Source organism: Miscanthus floridulus, chromosome 2 (assembly GCF_019320115.1).
Source record: "Miscanthus floridulus cultivar M001 chromosome 2, ASM1932011v1, whole genome shotgun sequence".
NCBI classification, from domain to species: Eukaryota; Viridiplantae; Streptophyta; class Magnoliopsida; order Poales; family Poaceae; genus Miscanthus; species Miscanthus floridulus.
In genome coordinates, this window is record NC_089581.1 from 5,470,133 (window position 1) to 5,491,143 (window position 21,011).

General features: G+C 44.7%; 1 protein-coding gene across 1 annotated transcript; it reads right to left on the bottom strand.

The window, feature by feature from the left end:
• Positions 1-11,280: 11,280 nt before the first annotated feature.
• LOC136537740 (protein FLX-like 1) lies at positions 11,281-15,605 on the bottom strand. Its single transcript, XM_066529698.1, has 4 exons — positions 14,889-15,605; positions 13,286-13,458; positions 12,486-12,595; positions 11,281-11,651 (listed from the first exon to the last, which is right to left on the bottom strand). Exons 1-4 carry the CDS (start codon positions 15,482-15,484, stop codon positions 11,559-11,561), a joined length of 972 nt encoding a protein of 323 aa, XP_066385795.1. The 5' UTR covers positions 15,485-15,605; the 3' UTR covers positions 11,281-11,558.
• Positions 15,606-21,011: the final 5,406 nt, after the last annotated feature.

A 21,011-nucleotide genomic window follows, 5' to 3' on the forward strand; every position in this document is an offset into this window, starting at 1 on the left:
GGCCTCAGCATCGTGTCTGCGTGGCGGCATCTGAGGTATAGGCTGGTAGTCATCGTCAGAGCTATCACTGTACTCGCTTACCTCCTGTTGTGCCTCTAGCTCCTCCTCCTCAGTGGCTGCAATCCCTCTGATGATCTCATCCTGCTGAGCTGCGGACTCTGGCACGTCGGGATGATGGCTAGGCTATCTGGATGCCTGAGGAGTGGTGTGCCTGATCCTCTGTGATAGGTTGTAAGCTGGGAACTCTGTGGTGGCACCTGTATACTCATCCATCATGCCAGGGGGCTTATCAAGCACTACTCTGTGGATGAGAAACGTGATCCAGTGAGCATAGGGAAGCTGCCTACGACCCTTGAATCCCTCAGCTATAGTATCCTCCGTCTCTGAAAGCAGGAGATCCCAGATATCAAATACTATCTGCTGCATGATGGCATTAAGTAGCCAGAGCTATAAGCGAGTCAGGCCCTCCCTGTATCCCAACCTGGGAAGCAGTGTCCTTCTGATGATGGCCTCTAGTACCCTAGCTGTAGGAGTCAAGTCACTAGGGTTCCTGCTCGACCCCTCTCCAAACGGCTCCTTGAAGCAATGTCGCACTAAATCTGTAGGGGGCACCAACCCTCCATGAGGACGCCTGGGAGGCTCCTACTGTCCATAACAGACCTCATGCATCTTGACAGGCTGCTCCTGTAGCCTCAGTATCTCTCTGACCCTACCACTCATCACTCTGTAGTCTTTGCCTTTAAAAGCAAAGTGAATGAATCTGTGATGCGGATCGATGTAGAGTGAGGCATAAAACTGACGGACCCAAGATGGTACATATATGCCCATCCGTCCAATCAAATCTGTCAGTCCTGGCAAATATGACAAGTATTGCCGAATGCTCTCTCCCGCTACTGCCACAATAGACTCTATTTGATAGACCCTCTGAGATCTGAACACTGCCCCACTGTTAAGATATGCATTGTAGAAATCCTCCTGCAGTGGCGTGTAGAACCCCTCAGCTGCTCTCTCATCCCTCCTCGGAGGAAACCAAACCTCAAACTCAACAAATCACAGCTGCTGAACCTTTCTGGCGGTGGCGGCCCTCAAGTCGAGGTGAACCACTAGAGGCGGACCCTGAGGTCTAGGCGGAGGACGTGAACCTCTGCGCTGTGTAACTACCCTCGGTGGAACTGTAGCACTGGTACGACTCGAGCGGCATAGCTGAAGTGCCGGCTCGGTCTCCTGACCCTCCTGAGTCTCCTGGGCTGGCTGAGGCTCTACTGGTGGGGGCTGCTGCTGTGCTGATGGACCCTCCTCAATGGCAACCCGTCGTCCTGCAAACGTGGCAGTCCCAGCTGGACTACCATGACGACGCTCAACATCCTTAATCGCAGCTCTCAGTGCTGGTGAAACCGGCTGATCTGCAATGACAACTCCGCTGTGGGCACCACCTCTCTCGGCACGCTCTGCAGCCTCTGCAACAGCTGCTGCTCTCGCAGTCTCTGCGTCGGGGTACTTCCGCTTCTTGAATGTCACCTGCTTGGTTGACTTGCCCTTCGATCTGGCTGGCTGGCGAGGCGGGGGCCTCCGATCATCATCACCTGGGCCACCACCAACGTTCTTGGTGCGAGCCATCTGAACCGACAAGATGGTGAACTACCGCTGATGAAGATCAACTGTTAAACTGCCGCTTTCGAGGCTTGGCCTCGATCCTTACTCGCGAGCTTGGCTCCGAGTTGACTGCCAACTGCCAGACGAAACACAACGGAACCGACTCGCTGCACGATAGAATAGATGGATATACAAATAAATACCATATGTCTAATAGATGCGAAATCCTAATAGAGAAAGCAATGTAGATGCGAACTTGAATCGAGTGGCTTTCTACCTGACGATCGGCGATCCGAGAAGATATAAGATGTCACGCGGGGGATCTCGGAACCGGCTAGGGTAAGGTCAAACGCCCTGAATACAATGGGGAATCAGTGCATTTAGAGTTTGATCTAGGTCATTGGAAAAATAAAACTTGCCTTACTAATCAAGGGGATGGTAGGGCTAGGGGACTTCGACGAGATGACCAGCAGTCTTGACAACGGCGGAGCGGCGAGCTAGGGCGCAAGGTGGCCAGCGCGGTGCTGCAGAGGCGCGGCAGTGCTGGAGCTCGGTGGCGCTTCGAGATGAGCTGGCACGGGTGAGGCTCGGTGGCTTGTGAGCTGCGGTGGTGCGGCGAGGCAGGGGCACGGAGGCGCGCGGCTGGCGAGCGGGGGCGCGAAGGTGGCTGGCGCAGAGCACTGGCGCGGGCAAGGCTACGGCGGTGTGCGGCGGCGGCGGCTCGGGTTAGGGCATATGACGGCGCTGGTTTGGTTAAGGAATAGGAACAGCGAACGCTCGGTTAAATAATCCCCCAAACGCGATAGAAAAAGGAAACCGAAAAGAGTCCTGAAGTCGCGTGAGATCCACTGACCGGACGCTCCGGTGGTAGCGACCGGACGCTACCACCCAGCGTCTGGTCGATTCCAGAGAGGTCCAAATCCTCTGGAATCGGGACCAGACGTGTCCGGTGGTCCATGACCGGACGCAGGCAGGGTCCGGTCAGTACTGCTAGTCCTTCCTTGATCGACCGGACGCTGAACCCTTCCTGACCGGACGCACAGACGCAGCGTCCGGTCACTCCTTCATCAGCAATTCACCTCCTGTGAACTGACCGGACGCTGGACAGCAGCATCCGGTGCAGTGTCCGGTGCACCTTTTCAAGCAAGCCTTCAACCCTCCTTCGCGCTACCTGTTCCCAATCAAGTCCTAACTTGAATAAGATCCAAATAAACACCAATTGGGACTGATGTGAGTGACCTCTCTCAAACCCTCATATTTTTCAAAATATTTTGCCTTAGGCTATAATTCTTTTTGATAAAATAGGCAACAAGTGGGCAAATGGAACAAAACGGCAAGACAACATTCATGCATATGTAATACTTGTAAGTAAATCTAGTTGCTTGTCAGGTTTGATCCAAGGTTAAGCTTCTTCACACGCTTTTCGGCGGTTATCTTAACCATGTTAGACAAGCCCTATATGCATTAACACAAATTAAACATGTTGTATGTTACAATGAATGCAAGGGACAACACAAGCTCAATTTTTAGTGAAGTTACTAAAATCAAGTACATTGAGCTCATTCCGCAATCTACAAAATATAGCCTCATCTAGCGGTTTAGTGAAGATATCCGCTAATTGATCTTCGGATCTTACACCTTCTAGTGATATATCATTTTTGGCTATATGATCTCTTAGAAAGTGATGGCGGATATCTATATGCTTGGTGCGAGAGTGTTGAACCGGATTATTTGCAAGTTTTACCGCACTTTCATTGTCGCACAAAAGAGGTACTTTCTCTAGAACTACTCCATAGTCTAGTAAAGTTTATTTCATATATAATATTTGTGCACAACAAGCACCCGCAGTAATGTATTCCGCTTCGGCGGTGGACAAAGCCACACTATTTTGTTTCTTGGAGGACCAAGACACAAGTGATCTACTAAGCAAATGGCACCCTTCAGATGTGCTCTTTCTATCAACTTTGCATCCGGCGTAATCCAAATCGGAATAGCCAATTAATTCAAATAAAGCTCATTTGGGATACCAAAGGCCAATGCTTGGCGTGTGCTTAAGATACCTAAGGATTCTTTTTACGGCAATTAAATGTGTTTCCTTAGGACTAGCTTAAAACCTAGCACACATACACACACTAAACATGATGTCGGGCCTAGATGCGGTTAAATATAACAAGCTACCAATCATAGAACGGTAGAGAGTTTGATCAACCAAGTTACCTCCCTCATCTAGGTCGAGATGTCCATTGGTAGGCATTGGGGTCTTGATTGGCTTACATTCATCCATCTTGAATCTCTTGAGAAGATCTTTTGTGTATTTCTCTTGAGAGATGAAGATGCCTTCTTTCATTTGCTTGACTTGAAAACTAAGAAAGAATGTAAGCTCACCAATCATTGACATCTCGAACTCCTTAGACATCAATTCACCAAATTCTTTGCATGAGTCTTCATTTGATGATCCAAAGATGATATCATCAACATATACTTGACAAATGAAGATATGCCCATAAAGCTTCTTAGTGAATAGTGTGGTGTCGACCTTCCCAATGGTGAAGCCCTTCTCAATAAGGAAATCCCGAAGGCGCTCATACCAAGCTCTTGGGACTTGCTTAAGCCCATATAGTGCCTTGGACAACCTATAAACATGATTAGGATATCTAGGGTCTTCAAACCCGGGAGGTTGATCAACATAGACTAGTTCATTAATAAAGCCATTTAAGAATGCACTTTTCACATCCATTTGATATAGTTTCATTTCATGATGTGATGCATATGCAAGAAGGATACGGATGGCTTCTAATCTTGCAACCGGTGCAAAGGTTTCTCCAAAATCTAAACCTTCAACTTGAGAGAACCCCTTTGCAACTAGTCTTGCCTTGTTCCTCACAACAACACCTTGATCATCTTGCTTGTTGCGAAACACCCACTTCGTTCCAATGACTCTTGCACCTTTTGGTCGCTCTTCAAGATTCCAAACTTCATTGCGAGTGAAGTTGTTCAACTCTTCATGCATGGCATTGATCCAATCCGGATCTTTAAGAGCTTCTTCTACCTTGGTAGGCTCATAGCAAGAGACAAAAGAGTGATGAGCAATAAATGAGGTAAGTTTTTGAGATCGAGTCATCACCCCCTTTGTTGGACTCCCTATGATGAGATCTTGTGGATGATCTTGTAGGAGAGGTGTATTTCTTCTATTGACAACTTGAGGAGGAGGTTGTGGAGCATCAACATCTTGTGCTTGTACCACCATTTGCTCATGGGAGATATGAGTATCTTCATTTTCTACTCTCCCAACTTTTTCACCATCTTGTGGTACATTTGATGAAGAAGGTTGGTTAATGACTTATACATCATCTTCATCATCTTTTGGCTTGATGTCTCCCACCGGAATATTCTTCATAGCCTCCCTCAATGGTTCATCACCTACATCATCAAGATTCTCATGTGCTCCTTGGGAGCCGTTAGATTCATTAAATTCCACATCATATATTTCTTCAACCAAGCCGGTGGCATGATTAAATACTCTATATACTTTGGACTTCAATGAGTAACCAACAAGAAAACCTATATCACAACGCCTTTGAAACTTCCCTAGGTGTTGCCGCTTCTTGTAGATGTAGCACTTGCAACCAAACACCCCAAAGAAGGAGACGTCTGGCTTCTTCCCATTGAGCAACTCATATGGTGTCTTGACAAGGAACTTTTGAAGAAATAGGCGGTTGGATGCATAACATGCGGTGTTGATTGCTTCCGCCCATAGAGATTCGGGGGTGTTGTACTCATCTAGCATTGTCCTTACAAGAGTGATCAAAGTCCGGTTCTTCCTCTCAACTACACCATTTTGTTGAGGAGTATAGGTTGCGGAGACTTCATGTTTGATTCTAACTTTATCACAATAAGCTTCTATGTTTGTGTTGTCAAACTATTTGCCATTGTCACTTTTTATCTTCTTGAGCTTCACTTCAAATTCATTTTGAGCTCTCTTGGCAAACTTCTTGAAACAAGATGCAACTTCGGATTTGTCATGAAGGAAGAACACCCATGTATATCTTGAATAGTCATCCACAATCACAAGACAATAGAGATTTCCTCCCAAACTCTTGTATGTTGTTGGTCCAAATAAATCCATGTGTAGGAGTTCTAGCACTCTTGTGGTTGACATGAAAGCTTTGGTTGGATGAGTGTTTGCAACTTGCTTGCCGGCTTGACATGCACTACAAAGCCTGTCCTTCTCAAACTTCACATCCTTCAACCCTCTCACCAAATCATTCTTCATAAGCTTCTTGAGTGAGCTCATCTCAACATGAGCAAGTCTTCTATGCCATAGCCACCCAAGTGTTGTTTTGGTGAATAGGCAAGTCTTCAAGTTTGCATCTTCGGAGGTGAAGTCAACTAGATATAAGTTGTTGTATCTAAATCCATTGAATATCACTTGATTATCATCTACCTTGGATACAACAACCTCCTTCTCGGTGAATAAGCATTGAAAGCCAAGATCACACAATTGCCCAACGGATAGCAAGTTGAAGCTCAATGAAGCAACATAGAGCACATTTGAGATGGAATGATCATTTGATATTGCCACTTTGCCCAATCCTTTAACCTTGCCCTTTGAATTATCTCCAAATGTTATTTTCTCTTGTCCATCTACCTCTTCATCTAGTGAGGTGAACATACGAGGATCACCGGTCATATGTTGAGTGCAACCACTATCAATAACCCAATGACTTCCACCGATCTTGTAGTTCACCTACACACAAGAGATTCAAGCTTTAGGGATCTAAGCTTGTTGAGGGCCCTTCACCTTCTCAACAAGTGACTTAGCCACCCAAATTTTCTTAGGCCTACTCTTGTTGGGGGGACCTAAGAACATGACTTTCATCTTTCCACTTGAATCTTTTCTAAGCATGTAGTGAGCATTGAAAGCAAATGGTCTAGCATGCTTGGGCAATGGTTGTGGTGGTGGAGTTTGACACTCATGAGCAAAATGGCCTTCTTATCCACATTCAAAACATCTCTTTGGCTTTGGCTTTGGCTTTGATTGTTGGTGTTGAGCTTGAGCCTTCTTCTTCTCTACACTTGCCATATATCCAATGTCACTTCTATCCATCTTCATGACGGTATTCATGAGTAGCTCACTTTGGAGATGCTTGCCTCTAGCAAACTTGCTCAATCCCATCTTGAGATGCTCTTTCTCCATCTTGAGCTTCTTGTTCTCTTCCTTGAGAATATCATTGTTCTTCTCCTCCTTGAGTTTCTTGATTTCTTCTTTTAGCTTCTCATTCTCAAGGATCACCTCTTTGTCATGATCAAGATTTTCTAGCACAATGGTGTTGTGACTTTTCATCTCTTCAAGATCTTTCATGAGCTTCTCATTGTCACTCTTGAGCTTGACATACTCATCATAGTCATTGCACTCAACCACTTGCTTGCCCTTGCTACTAGATCCATGCTCAATGCTTTCATCAATTAAATCATCACATGAGGTAGCTATATCAATCTTAACAACATGGTTAGTAGCATCATGTGGCTCATTTGGTAAGAATTCTTGTGCAATAATAAGGGTATCATAATTGATCTTTAGAGTTGTATATTTATCTTTTAGCTTATTGTGACTAGTGATAAGCTCATTGTGCACCCACTCAAGTTTATCATTTTTATCTTTAAGCTCTTTCTTAGAAGATTTGAGCTCCTTGAGTTTGGATGATATAGAATCATTTGTTTCTTTGAGCTCATTATTGGCCTTTTCTAATGTATCACACTTAGCTAAGAGTGAATCATTTTTAGCATCAAGTTTTTCATTTGTAGCTCTACTCTTTCTAATGATCTTAGTATATTTTCTTAGTATTTTGACAAGATCATCATATATAGGTGAGTCATCATCATCGCTATCACTATCATCATCACTAGCATGTTCATCATCACTACTATCATCATTCTTAGTTACCTTGCGTTCACCTTTGGCCATAAGGCATAGGTGTGTAGAGGATGATGGCGATGGTGGCGGTGAAGATGCAAGATCAATTGCAATGGCGGCCACCTTTTCATCGTCACTATCATCATCGGATGATCCACTTGATGAATCAATGTCCGTGAGCCAATCACTGACAATGTAGGCCTTGCCACTCTTCTTCTTCTTGTAGAAGTCCCTCTTTTTGCCATCTCTCTTCTTGTATGGCTTGTTCTTTTTCTTTTCATCTTCATCGCTTGACTCATCTTTCTTGCCCTTGTTCTTGAACTTGTCTTTCTTGGGCTTTGTGCATTGATGAGCTAGGTGGCCAAGTTCGCCACAATTGTAGCAATCCATCTCGGAGATTGGCTTTCTTCTTGAGCTAGTGAAGAACTTCTTCTTCTTGCCATCAAACTTGATGCCACTCTTATTTAGCCTTTTTAGCATCTTGGTGGTCTTCTTTACCATGAGGGCAAGGCTTTCTTCATCATCTTCATCACTTGAGCTCTCATACTCAAGTCTTGCTTTGCCCTTGTCTTGGCTAGCTTTGAATGCTAAGTCTTTCTCTTTCTTCTTTGTAGAGGATGAGCCATCTTGTGGTGTGATGTGCATGTACATCTCATGAGCATTGATCTTTCCCAAGATTTGTGTCAGTGTAGCGGCGGAAAGATCACCTTGATGTAGCATGATCACAATGTGCCCATATTTATCAATGGGGAGGACACTCAAGATTTTTCTCACAACGTCGGATGGTGACATTTGAGTAAGTCCAAGCCCATTGACTTCCTCTACAAGAATATTTAATCGAGAATACATCTCATTAGCACTTTCTTTGGGAAACATCTCAAAAGAATTTAACTTTTTAATCACAAGATAATAGCGTTCCTCACGCTCACTCTTGGTTCCCTCATGGAGCGCACAAACGTCCGACCATAGCGCATGGGCGTCTTTGTGGTTCCTTACACGATTGAACACATCTTTGCAAAGGCCTCTAAAGATGGTGTTACGAGCCTTTGCATTCCATTTTTCATAATTCACTTCATCGCCTTGAAGTTGTGCGGCATTCCTAGGTGCTGGGAACCCTTGAGAGGCGGCTCTAAGAATTCCAACATCTAGAGCTTCTAAGTATGTCTCCATGCGGATTTTCCAATATGGGAAATCATCTCCCTCAAAGATAGGAGGAGGTCCATCCCCGTGAGACATCTTGCTCTAAGCGATTAAGCTTAAAAACGTGAGCACGAGGCTCTGATACCAATTGAAAGGATCAAGATGCCCAAGAGGGGGGGGGGGTGAATTGGGTTAATTCTAAATTCTCTTGCAATAATCAAATCCTACGGATAGCTCAATTAACCCCTTGTGCCTAGAAAAGTGTTTATATCAAACTAAAGCACAACAACCCCGCAACCTATGTTCCAAACTTACTCTAGCAAGCAATTCTATGGATGTAAAATAAGTATTGAATTGCTCAAAGTAAATACTCAAAGTAAGTGCTCAAAGTAAATAGAGAGAGGAAGGAACGCGGCGATGTTTTGCCGAGGTATCGGAGAGTCGCCACTCTCCACTAGTCCTCGTTGGAGCACCCGCACAAGGGTGTAGCTCCCCCTTGATCCGCGCAAGGATCAAGTGCTCTCTACGGGTTGATTCTTCGACACTCCGTCGCGGCGAATCACCCAAAGCCGCTCACAACTTGAGTTGGGTCACCCACAAGCTCCGCCGGGTGAACACCACACTCCCAATCACCTCCAAGCCGTCTAGGTGATGGCGATCACCAAGAGTAACAAGCACGAACTCTCACTTGACCACGCGAAGCCTAATGAGAAGATGGATGCACACTTGTCTACTCTTGATTCACTAATGAGGTTTCACTCTTGGATTCTCAAATCACAAACACCTCACTAGGACCTTGCTCTTCTTGGCACTCACAAACGTGTTTCTCAGTTGTTGGAATGAGCAAAAGTAACTCCACTCACGAGTGGAGCTTCTATTTATAAGGCAGCCTAAAAAACGAACCGTTATGAGCTTCTGCGGAATGACCGGACGCTCCGGTCGTGATGACTGGACGCTCCGGTCAGTTCAACCCGTGAACCAGTAGTAAAGAGTTGACCGGACGCTGGCAGGGTCTGGTCAGCACTGACCGGACGCGTCTGGTCGCATAAAACCCTTACTGGAACCTTACTAGACTTGACAGGACGCTGAACCCTTAGGGTCCGGTCAGTATCGACCGGACGCGTCCGATCGCACTTTTTCAAGTCTGGACCCTTACTGGAGTCGACCGGACGCTGGCCCTCAGCGTTCGGTCACATGACCTCTCAGCGTCCGGTCACACCAGACTAGATCTCCACGGTCAAATGAACTGACCGGACCCTGCGGCCAGCGTCCGGTCGCACCGGAGCCAGCGTCCGGTCAGTGTTTGACCCTCCATTCACTTCCAACTTTCGAACATCTGTGAATGAAGTTTGCTCCATAGGATCTTAGGCATTCATAGGAGCTACCTAGAGCTAGTTTTAACAAGTGTGCACCACACCTAACTCACTAGACTCAACTAGGTCAAGCTACCCGTTCATACCCCCCTTAATAGTACGGCCAAAGGAAAAACAAAGTCCTAAACTACTCTAAGTGTCTCTCCAACTCCAATCGACACTTAGAACTAGTTATCCTTAATCTTGTCGTCCATCCTTTTAAAAACCGAAACGATTTCCATCGTAGGGGCATGACAACCTCGATTGCCCAATCGATCTCCATTACCATGACCTAACTTAATTGCCTCTGCAAAACACACGTTAGTCATAGTAATCTTGTATTGATATTAATTACCGAAATCCAACTAGGGACCTAGATGCTTTCACTACCGATTCCCGACAAGCTCTCGTTCTAAATTTCGGGTTCCATTCCTAAGTTATCAGATTTACTATTAAACTACTTCCACTCACTAAAACAAAAGTTCCATTCTCAGCTACTAACTTGCACTTCAAATTTTTTTAAGTACTAAATACAAGTTATATTTTATGTTGTTTACAAAAATTGTTTTTTTCGTGCCAAACGATTAAAACTATCGTCTATTTCCTTGTCGGGATTTTCGTTAGCACCTTTATGCGAGTTTTAACTCTACCATCCAAGAAACTTGCCTTGATAATTTCTCTTAGGCCTTAATCTAGGTGCTAAGTGAGCTCGTAACACCAGAGGTGTTACATTTGCACTCCTGCTGATGGATTCTTTTGTGTCCTGCACCCTTACTGTATTTTTGTGTTAACCTGCACTCCTGTTGTATGGCTTTGGTGTAGTTGACTTAATTAGTATGCTTTAAAGTTCAGTACTTCATTCTAAGTTCGTGGACTATTTGAGACAGACTATGATGTCATTTGTCATGCTCATGCATGCACTAATGCTTGCTAATTTGTTATCTCGCCTCTTTAGTACCGTTTTCTATTTAATTCTCAGCAACTGATAACCTGTGTGATTGCTGAATTCTGTAATTGTCATGCAGTTTCCTTCAAGGGGGATGGATGCTACATGAGAGGAGCTTTTGGAAAGGAAAGAAAGGAACATGGGCTCAAGAATTGGCAACAAACGAGGTATATATGTGCTACACTAGTATATAAAATTCTAGCTTACAACGCCTTGCAATGTGTGTATGGCGTCGCCTAGACGTCCGCCACAAACACCTAGACGTTGTGAAGGGGGTTGGGCGCCGCGCCTCGCCCTCAAAAACAATGGTCGCTATTCATTTATTTGTACACAAATGGCTAGAAGCATCATCGCCCCTAACAATAACACCACCAATTTGAAGAACTAACTGACGAATCATCAGGGTTGTACATGGAGAAGCGAGAAAGATTTTTGCTCCAAAATTCGACCCATACATTCTGGAACAAATTTGCCAGCAAAGAAAAAACATTAACATGCGGATTTCCAGCACTTCAATGCAATGGATTTCTCTAACATGCTTAATTTGGTGGATTCTGTGACTATCCTTTTACAATGAGATGGCAGGCAAGTCAAAGCTATCTTGTGCTGGCAGTCATCTTTGAACATTGGTGTGCTGACTCTCGTATTGTCCATAGGAAACAGGTTGACTCATGTAATGAGAATTGGCGCCGGTGTGCATATGAGCCTGTAATTTAGAACACAAAGATGTCAACATCAGATTCAGGCTGAGCTGCTTGTTGCGTTGTGCAGTATACTTTTTTTTAATATGATTTGGAAAAGGCAATTAAAAATAGTAAATAAAAATCTATGACTCTTTTTGGCAAAAAAATATATTAATGTCAAAAGCTCGGTTGTTCCATTATCTGAAACACAATGGTAGCTAAGTTTAGGAAGAAGGGATGTTCAGCTAACCAGACCAAAAAATATCTAAACTGACAACGGATGAGATTATCACAGCTAACGTGATGCTAACAGTAGAAGCAAACGGCTGGTGCTGATGCTGATGCTGATTTGTTGTGAGAGAAAAACACTGTTATTTCACTGAAACGGTACGGCTGATAAGTTCAAGCGAACAGGGCCCAACAGGATATGAGTTTTATTTCTGCTGCAGCCACGCAAGTGGTTCCCATACTTATGAGCCTACATAGCATTCTACATACTACACAAGTTATATCTCACAGAAAGGAGGTTATTTAACTGGGGAACATATTAAAGAGCGGCATCATGTCATTCTACTAAACTTCTTACAGACAAAAAGGGAAATCCAGAACTACTAAAGGCAAATTATTCAGAATGGGAAACAACATAGAAGAGAAGAAAGAAGATATGAAGGGTTGATCATTAATCAAGCAAAAACCTCAACTGGGGTTCAGACAACAGAAATAAGAAATTAATTCTGGAATCATTTTTTTTTTTTTTCATGATTCAATAGACTACAACTTTTAGATGCATCCAAGAACAATTGTTGTAGTTAAATTAAAAGCAAATAAGAGAACAATCATAAAGCAACTAAACAAACCTGATTAGTGCTATAAGCACCAGGATAAGCCTGTGCAGTATATATTGCATCAGGATTGCCATACATTCCAGTATATGTTGCCTCAGAATTGCCATAAGCCGCAGCATACCCTGAGATAGAATTACACAAAAATAAAAAAGAATAGTAGTTCAGAACAATACACAAGAAAGTTAATGCAATTGAAGTTAGACCTAGCTTCAACTAAATAATCCAGGCTAAGAGAAGGTGGGAGCTAAATGGATGGCTTCTTCACCTGGTTTCTTAATATGCTAAAGCTGCCCTATTTAAAGAAGCTGGAAGATGTAGGGATTATCTTCTGAACAGAACCCAAGGCCCACCCAAGCAAACACCTCTCATGTAAAGATAGTAGCCTAGTGCTACTATTACCAAATGGTTTCTTTGATTCCTACATGAACCTAGTCCGCCTGCCCTTCTTCACCATCGATCCCAAGCATTTTAGATAACCTAGTAAGCTCAAGGGACAAATGGCTCTATATTTAGTATCATGTCGGGCTTTCAAATACACTTACAAGTTTGTACAGTACTTCAGGATATTAAAATTATCCAAAAGCCTTTTGGAGCTATAAACAACAGGAAAAACTCATTGGAATTTGTACATATTTCACAAAACTAGTTGCAACCACAAAGATGATCTAAGCTGCCGAAAGCAATTGGTCTTGTGCTTAACAGCCTGCAATGAATGATGGTCATTATCCTAACTGCCTAAGCCCATTCCCCAAAATACATAAATTCTACTTAAAAGGAAAGTGACAGTATACTCAGCAGATTCAGTATGGTACCAGAGTTACCAACAGCTGCTGCTGGGTTGACAGCAGTGACCCCTTTTTCAGCATTTGCAAGCTCTCCTCGAAGCCTCTCAATCTCACTAGCCACAGCAATCATATTTTTCTCCATTGCTTTACTTTGTTCGAGGTTATCAGAGTGTGCCTTCTTTTCGAAATCAACCGCAGCTCTGTCATATTATGGAAAGACGTCAGGGACAAAACAACATATCCACTCTATTCAATATGGACATGGATTATCATTTGGAGCGAACTACTTAAAAAGGTTTAAGGGAACAGATCCTCGGTTTGAGAGTTTGTTGCGGGACTAGTTGAGAATCTAGGAAAAGGACGCCCGGTGCATTTCAGTGAAAAATATTTTTGAGCAGAAGGACTAGAGTGGTTCAGGTGGATTAGTGGATGCAGTGGCAGATCAATGGACTGGTACAAATGAGCTGATAAGCTGTTTTCACAACATGCAGCCGCACCATGCTTCATTCTTAGTTGAATTTTGCTTATTGTGCACAGCCTGGAGCCCAAACATTTTGTATGTGTATAAATAATTTGGCTCCAACCAATTAGTTTTTTGCCAGATGCAGGTATGATATATATTATATATATTTAGATCTAAATCAGGTTTATGCCAACTATGAGCTAGCATGTCTGGCAAAAATGTTCAAGAAGGAGTAACTGCAAAACCTAACAGATTTGACATTTCCCCACATATTTTAATACTACAGGGCTATTAGGTTCAATACTTGGCCAAAACAAGCTACACTCCTTATCGCCTCTGGAAACATTGAAGCATAAAATGTGTGGTGGATATGGCCTGCATGTAGACCTCACATTTTTTTCCCAACAAAGAGAAGAATCATGTTCTATTCACCCAAAATGTGATACATCCTTAGTAGATGTGAATAGCACAAAAAAATAATTATCTACTATGCATCTCAATCTCAATAACCAGTCCAAAGCTTAAATCACAACTCGTAACAGAATCAGATTACTCTGATTAGATCCCTATGCACATGTTATTAGTTATTAACAGTGTGTAACGGGATGCTACTTCTGCAAATCTACTTGACGTATCATTCTATCCAAAATGCATTAGCTCAGAAGTCAGAAAATGTAATCACGGAAACACTAACAGACTGTCAACTCATACACACATAAAAAGGCTTTAGGAAACAAGATTAAACAATACAATGGCATCTAAAAGGCTACCCTTCAAAGTCACCTCGCAAGGCATTGCCAGTCTGTTGTAAGCATACACTGTGAAATTGGCATGGTGACAGTGTAAAGGCTTCCTTGGACAAAGCAGCTTGCTTAAGGAGCAACAAATGCTTAGTTCTCTTTTACATGCAACAGCTCGCTGAAGCAGATTTGTTACCAGGTTTGAGGAGCAGCTGTGCAACAGATTATCCTAATAATCCTACACAAGGTGTGGCATGCCCTCTTGTATATTTACAAACTTCACAAGCTAACCATCAAGGCGCATGACTGTTTTAAATAATCTCTATGTCAATACAAGCGGGAAGAGCTCCTAAGGTAGAAAAAACATGAAATCGCATGTTAGCAGCGGACATTAAACGTAAGTGATTAAATGAAGCAACAGCAATACCTGCCCTTCTGGATCTCCCGGCGCATGGTTTCAATCTGGGCACGGACGGAATCAGTCTTACTCGCCTCAGCCTTCTTGTGCGCGAGCTTCTCCCGTAGGCCCTGGAGCCGGTTGACGAGGTCGGTGCGCACCGCGGCGAGCACCTGGACGTCGGCGTGGACCTGGTCGACCTCCGCGCGCGCGGCGGCGACGGCCCGCGCCTCGGCCTCGATGTGCGCCGCCTGGTCGGCGAGGGCGCGCACCTCGCCCTCCCGCTCGGCGCGCGCCCTGGTGGCGGCGACGGAGACAGCTCGGAGCTCGTGCTGCGCCGCGATGAGCTGCTGCTGGAGCGCGACGTGGGTGGCGGCGAACCGCTGGTTGTCGACGAGGAGCTCTTGGATGTCCTGGTCCCGGGAGACGAGGCGCTCCTCGATGAGTGCAAAGGCGGGGTGCGCGGCGGAGGCGCTCGAAGGGGCGGCGCGCGGGTGCTGCGCGAGGATGCCCTCGTCTCGCGAGGGCGCGGGGACGGCGGCCGCCGCGGGACCTGGCGCCCGGCCGAGGAGGGGCGGATTGGGATCGTGAAGCTTGATGACGTGGGGCCCGCGCCGGGCGGCCATCACAGGCGGCAGAGGCGGCTGCCGTCGCCGCGCTGGGGATTGGGTGGATTGGTTGCTCGCCTCGGCGAGGGCAGCAGAGGCGAGAGGGGAAAGGGGAAAAAGAGGAAGTCGAGTCGAGGACGGGCAGTAACTGTCGACGCTGCTCTGTCTTTTGGGCTTTAGGCCCAGTTTAGATCACTTCATTTTGCAAAATGAAGTACTGTAGCATTTTCGTTGTTATTTGGCAATTAGTGTCCAATCATTGTCTAATTAGGCTTAAAAGATTCGTCTCGTGGATTTCGTCTAAACTGTGTAATTAGTTTTATTTTTTATTTATATTTAATGCTTCATGCATGCGTCTAAAGATTCGATGTGACGGGGAATCTTGAAAAATTTGGCAAAATGAAGTGGAACTAAACAGGCTCTTAGTCGGCCGAATTCGCTGGTGCATATGGGCCAAGAGAGCCCATACGAATACGCTGCGATGCAACTGAACCCAGCTACAGTTCACCGTTTCCTAAAAAAAACTACAGTTCACCAGGGCAGGGCGATTCGCTTCCCGACGTCGATCTCCTCGGCTCCTTCTCGCCTCCGGTGGCCGCTCCAGTGCTGGAGGTGGAGAGGAGTCGCGAGATCGACGTCCGGTGTACATTCTCTCTCCTATATTAGCTTAAGTTTCGGTAGGTTAGGGTTAGTTTTCTCCCCATCGGTGGCCTCATCGATGTGGATGCGTGCTCCGTGCTCATCTCTAGATGTGGCTGCGACGTCGTTAGTGGTAGTGTCTTCCTACGGCTCCCCTACCGCAGAGAAGATGTGGTACGTTATCTAGCCCCTATGTGAGTTAGGGTTGGGTGTATTCCCAGTGACGAATCCATCGAGAATCTTTTGCTCCCTCCATGGATTTTCTGGTGGCGTCTCTGTCGATGGTGGATGCTGTGTGGGGATGGTTAATTGGCATGTGGTGCTCGACGACGGTGCTTCATGCGGGGGGGGGGGGGGGGGGGGGGTCAGCACCGACGATGTGTTCCTCTGTGTTTTCTCATATGTTGGTTCTCGAATCTTCTGTGAGCTTTCTCTTCACCGGTTGTGTCCACAATGTCAATTGCGTCGCCGAACTTCAAATCACCGACATGGCTGCTACTGGAAGCTGGAGGTTTGTAATACCCCCTGCGGGTTTGCTGTTTGTCGACTAGGGTTGGCCGGGCGGCGATCAACGTCTGGTCCCAATGGAAACGAGGATTGGCCGGGGCGTTCAATGGACAAACAACACGTATTTGGTGTGCTATTGATGGCCTTGTTAAAATTCGAAGACTCTTCGTCAATCCAGGTGTCGACCGTGAGCTTCGTCCTGGATGATTTTTACTATGGGAGGTGGAGAAAATCCAGGCTGCGGCAACGATGGTCAGCATCGGGGATGGGCGCTGGATGCTCCTGTGAAGGATCTATCTGTATTTTTTTAATTCAGGGTGCCTAGTCAAGGTTTTTTGTAAAGTTCTGTTTTAATAAAAATCCAACCCTTTACTTAAAAAAAGTGTAGCTTTCATAAACCCATATAAAAAATCCTTTAGACCCCTCAACTTTTGAGGTTGTCTAATTTACCCCTAGTCTATAAAACCATTTTTTTATGCCCACAACTTTGAAAATCATTTTTTGCACTCTCGGTGGTTTTGATGATTGTTTTAAGACATGAAGACACATTAGCTATCCTATATGGCACTACGTTAGCTGCGAGGAGGTAAATCTTAGTAAAATGTTAGTTTAGGGATAAATTGGACTCTAAGAATTTCAAATGCAACGACATTGCATTCACGTTGCATTTAAGAGGGTTGTTAAGTATATAGTCAGGGGCATTAGTGTAATCTCCTATTCTAGTGTTTGCCTCTTGTGTCTCTCATGAACTCTCTACTCACACACACACACACACACACACACACATATATATATATATATATATATATATATATATATATATAGGCCTCAATACTATAATCCAATTCAGTCTTCCTTATTCGTAGCACTGAAGACACTTACTCTTCACTTCGATGGGCCAATGCCTCCTCTGTACTATCGACAGACTCCTCCAGCTTCTTTGTATTTTCGATAGGCTCCTCTAGCTTCTTAAGTGTGGCTGAACCACCTGAAATAACACGTTTTCGGAGGCGCTCGTCGTCCACTAGACACCAAGCACCACGAAAGTGAGCTACATCGGACAGTTTCGTCGAGCATATCCCAAGGGAGAACTCGAAACAATCCACGTTTTACATCCAGAATCCAATAATGAGTACGGGCTAACAATACTTAGTCCATTTCATACAACAAGAGTTCTTGAAAATTATTTATTACAATACCAGAGTTCAAAGTGCGATCATTAAACAACAGAATAGAAATAAACATCTAGCAAAAACGATACAAGGATCCGTCTGTGCCCACCAGAAGAATCCTCCACACAAGAGCTACTCCTCAAGCTGCACCTACAACAGGAGTAAAATAAACCCTGAGTACACAATGTACTCGCAAGACTTACCCGACTAGTGGAAATAGTTTCCCAACTTCAAGGAGTATAATAGGCAATGTGGATTTGTTATTTTTTTGTTTGCGAAAAGCATTACTAATAGTTCATCCTTACAGTCAAGTTTTATTAACAGTCATGATTACTTCATTAGCTAACCATTATAGGTAAGCATATGTTCTACTTTCAAGCAAGGATTGAGCAATCAGAATCCTTTCATAATCTTTCATCTTCTAGTTCTTACTATGATGCTAGCCATAGCCAAGTCATACCATCTCACGGAAACAGCGATTCATGAACCAATGTATTACAGCTGGGTACCCCGAAATACATGCACCGTTTGTACCCAAGGCACAAACAAGACCAACACATTCCACTCCTGTCGAGGGGTCCATGTCCTCATCCAAACTTATACTCTAAGCCCCCACACTTGAGGCCCGGTCTCAGCATGGTGCTTAGACCTACACCTTTTCCTGCCTCTAATCAGTCGGTCCAGAAAGAGCCGAAACCCACGACAAGAGCGTAACGAGTCTTCTCGCTCCCATAAGCAAATATGTGTTCAGGATAATAAGTATGTGACCTGACTACCATCCACAGCAATGGACGGTCCTTAATCAACACGAATAGGGAAAATAGTGTAACCAAACTAAGCCCCATTGACCACGGGACACAACCTGTTACATCCACCAATACCCATACTATATTCCTACCCTGTCTCCATTTTTCCTTTCATCATTTTATTATGTGAGTAATAATAATCACCTATTATGAGTAATGGCAGGTTACTCACACTACCAAAAACCTAAGCATAGCAGCTACTCGAACCTGTACTAGTAGGACTCATAGGACAGTTATATCTATGTAGGTGTTTTCATAAGATTCCTATAACATAAATGCACATCACATATATATTCAGTGATTATCAAAAGTAAGGGTTATGCACCGGAGCTTGCCTTGGATAGGTGCGGTGTCAGCTGAGTCAGACAGTGGCGGCTCTAGAACCTCCTACATGAGAATCTCTCCTCGTACTCCTCAACGATCTCCTCGAATTCGTGATCACCGGTGGTCACGATCTCCGCTAACTCATTCTCTATATGCGTGCGATGATGATGCAACACTTAGCATTTAGGCAACATTAAGCTACTAAGCTAGCTCTAATGACTAAGGCACTAAGCTAACTATCATCTTCATCAAGCAAGGTGTTGAATTCAACTAACAAACCCTTAGCTTAGCAAATTAAGGATATATCTTTATTTCTTCTAGTGATTTAATGTATATTTGAAATAAAGAGCATTTAACTACACTGGTGCTTAGTCTATTCTAAGGCTATAAAAATTACAGTGAGCACATAATAATACAATGAAGCTACTATAAAATTTTTATGACTAAAGCTATCACCAAATTTTACCACAAAAATTCCTACAATAATTAATTTAATAATATGAAGCATTCTCAAATGATTTAATAGCTCCTGGTATCAACATGTATATATATGAACTAAATACACCAACAGATAGAGCACAATTTTAAGAACCTAACAAAATTTGTTTCATAATTTTTAGACACCTACACAATTTTATATTAATTGCCAAAGATCAGCTCAGAAATTAAATAGGAAAACTATTTCTAATTCCTTATGAAAAAGAAAAACGAATTCTCCCGCGTGGCCCACGCGACGCAGCGCGCGTGAGCGCACGGTGCGGCCCATGCGAGGCTAGCCCACACCGGGGAAAGCCCGCGCGCTATGGCATTCTTGCAAGAGATACCTCAAACTTCTCTCGAATTACAACTAAGTACTAATACTATTTTCCCCCCTCTCAAACCTTTTCACTTAACCCCTGGCTTACTAGAATTCCCCCGTGCACACCCTCGATGACCTAGCGCATGGCGGCGCGGCGGTCGGTGACATAGCGCGCCTACGTCAGCCACCTGGGACCTACGATAGACCACCTAACGAGTCGGTCACCATCTCCGACCTGAGCGGCTATGCTAAGCGACGGTGCAGGGTGACATGACTTGCTGGGGGAGGCTACGATGGCGGCACCACTATTCTAATGAGTTGGGGTAGCTACAGGCCTAATTGGTTAGCATGTGAGCATTAGGAGCCTACCATGGATCAGGCCGAGGTGACGGTTGGGGCGGAGGATGGCGGAGGAGGGCTGGTGTAACATCCCTAGTGTTACGATCTCGTTTAGCACCGAGATTTAGACCTAACAAGATTTACCGAAACAAGTTTCTCGGATTAAAAAAATAACTTATGTTTAAAAGTGTCGATTTTGGTGAATTATATTGCACAACGAATTAATTAGTTTCTAGATGTTTTGTTTGTACGAGTCAGTACGACGTATGGACTAGTGTATGAAATACGTAGTTGTTGAAATTGATTCGGTTTAGGCATGTTAAAAATTACGACAACATGCACGCACGCTGTGCACATACACAATGCACTCGTGGATGCTTGTGTGCACACCTAGCCTCGTCGCTGCCTCTATGCCATGCCGTAGCATGTGGAGCATGTGCCGTCCTTGCGGCTACCGTGCTGCTCCTACATTAATGAGAGTTGGCCGAATCGCGCTGCTCTCTTTCTTTCTTTTCTATTTCTGCTTGCCTCTATCTCTGATTGTCCTTGTCTGCCTTTACTTGTCTTGAATGCCTCTGCTGCCCCTGCTTTTCTGCTTTCCCCTTTTTGCTTCTACCAGACAAGCAGCTAAGAGCCATTACCACCAGAGCAAAGCACGTACGCAATCCTGGTCACGTATGCCATGGCCCGCTGCCGTCGTGACGTTCCAAGCTGGCCGAGCCTCGCACTGCTCCCCTCCCTCTATTTTTTTGCTGCCTCGGTCTTGTCCTTGCCTACCTTGTTTTCTCTATGGCCGCGGTCTTGTCCGTGCCAACCGGCACGTCCTGCTGCCCACGCTGTGCCACGTGTGTTTGTTTCCTCGTGACCTTGCTTGAAGACTACTGAGCCCGCACGTGTCTCTTGCTTTTCCTCTTGAGCTTGTCTGCCTCTGCTGTCCTTTTGCATTGATGCCATGCCGC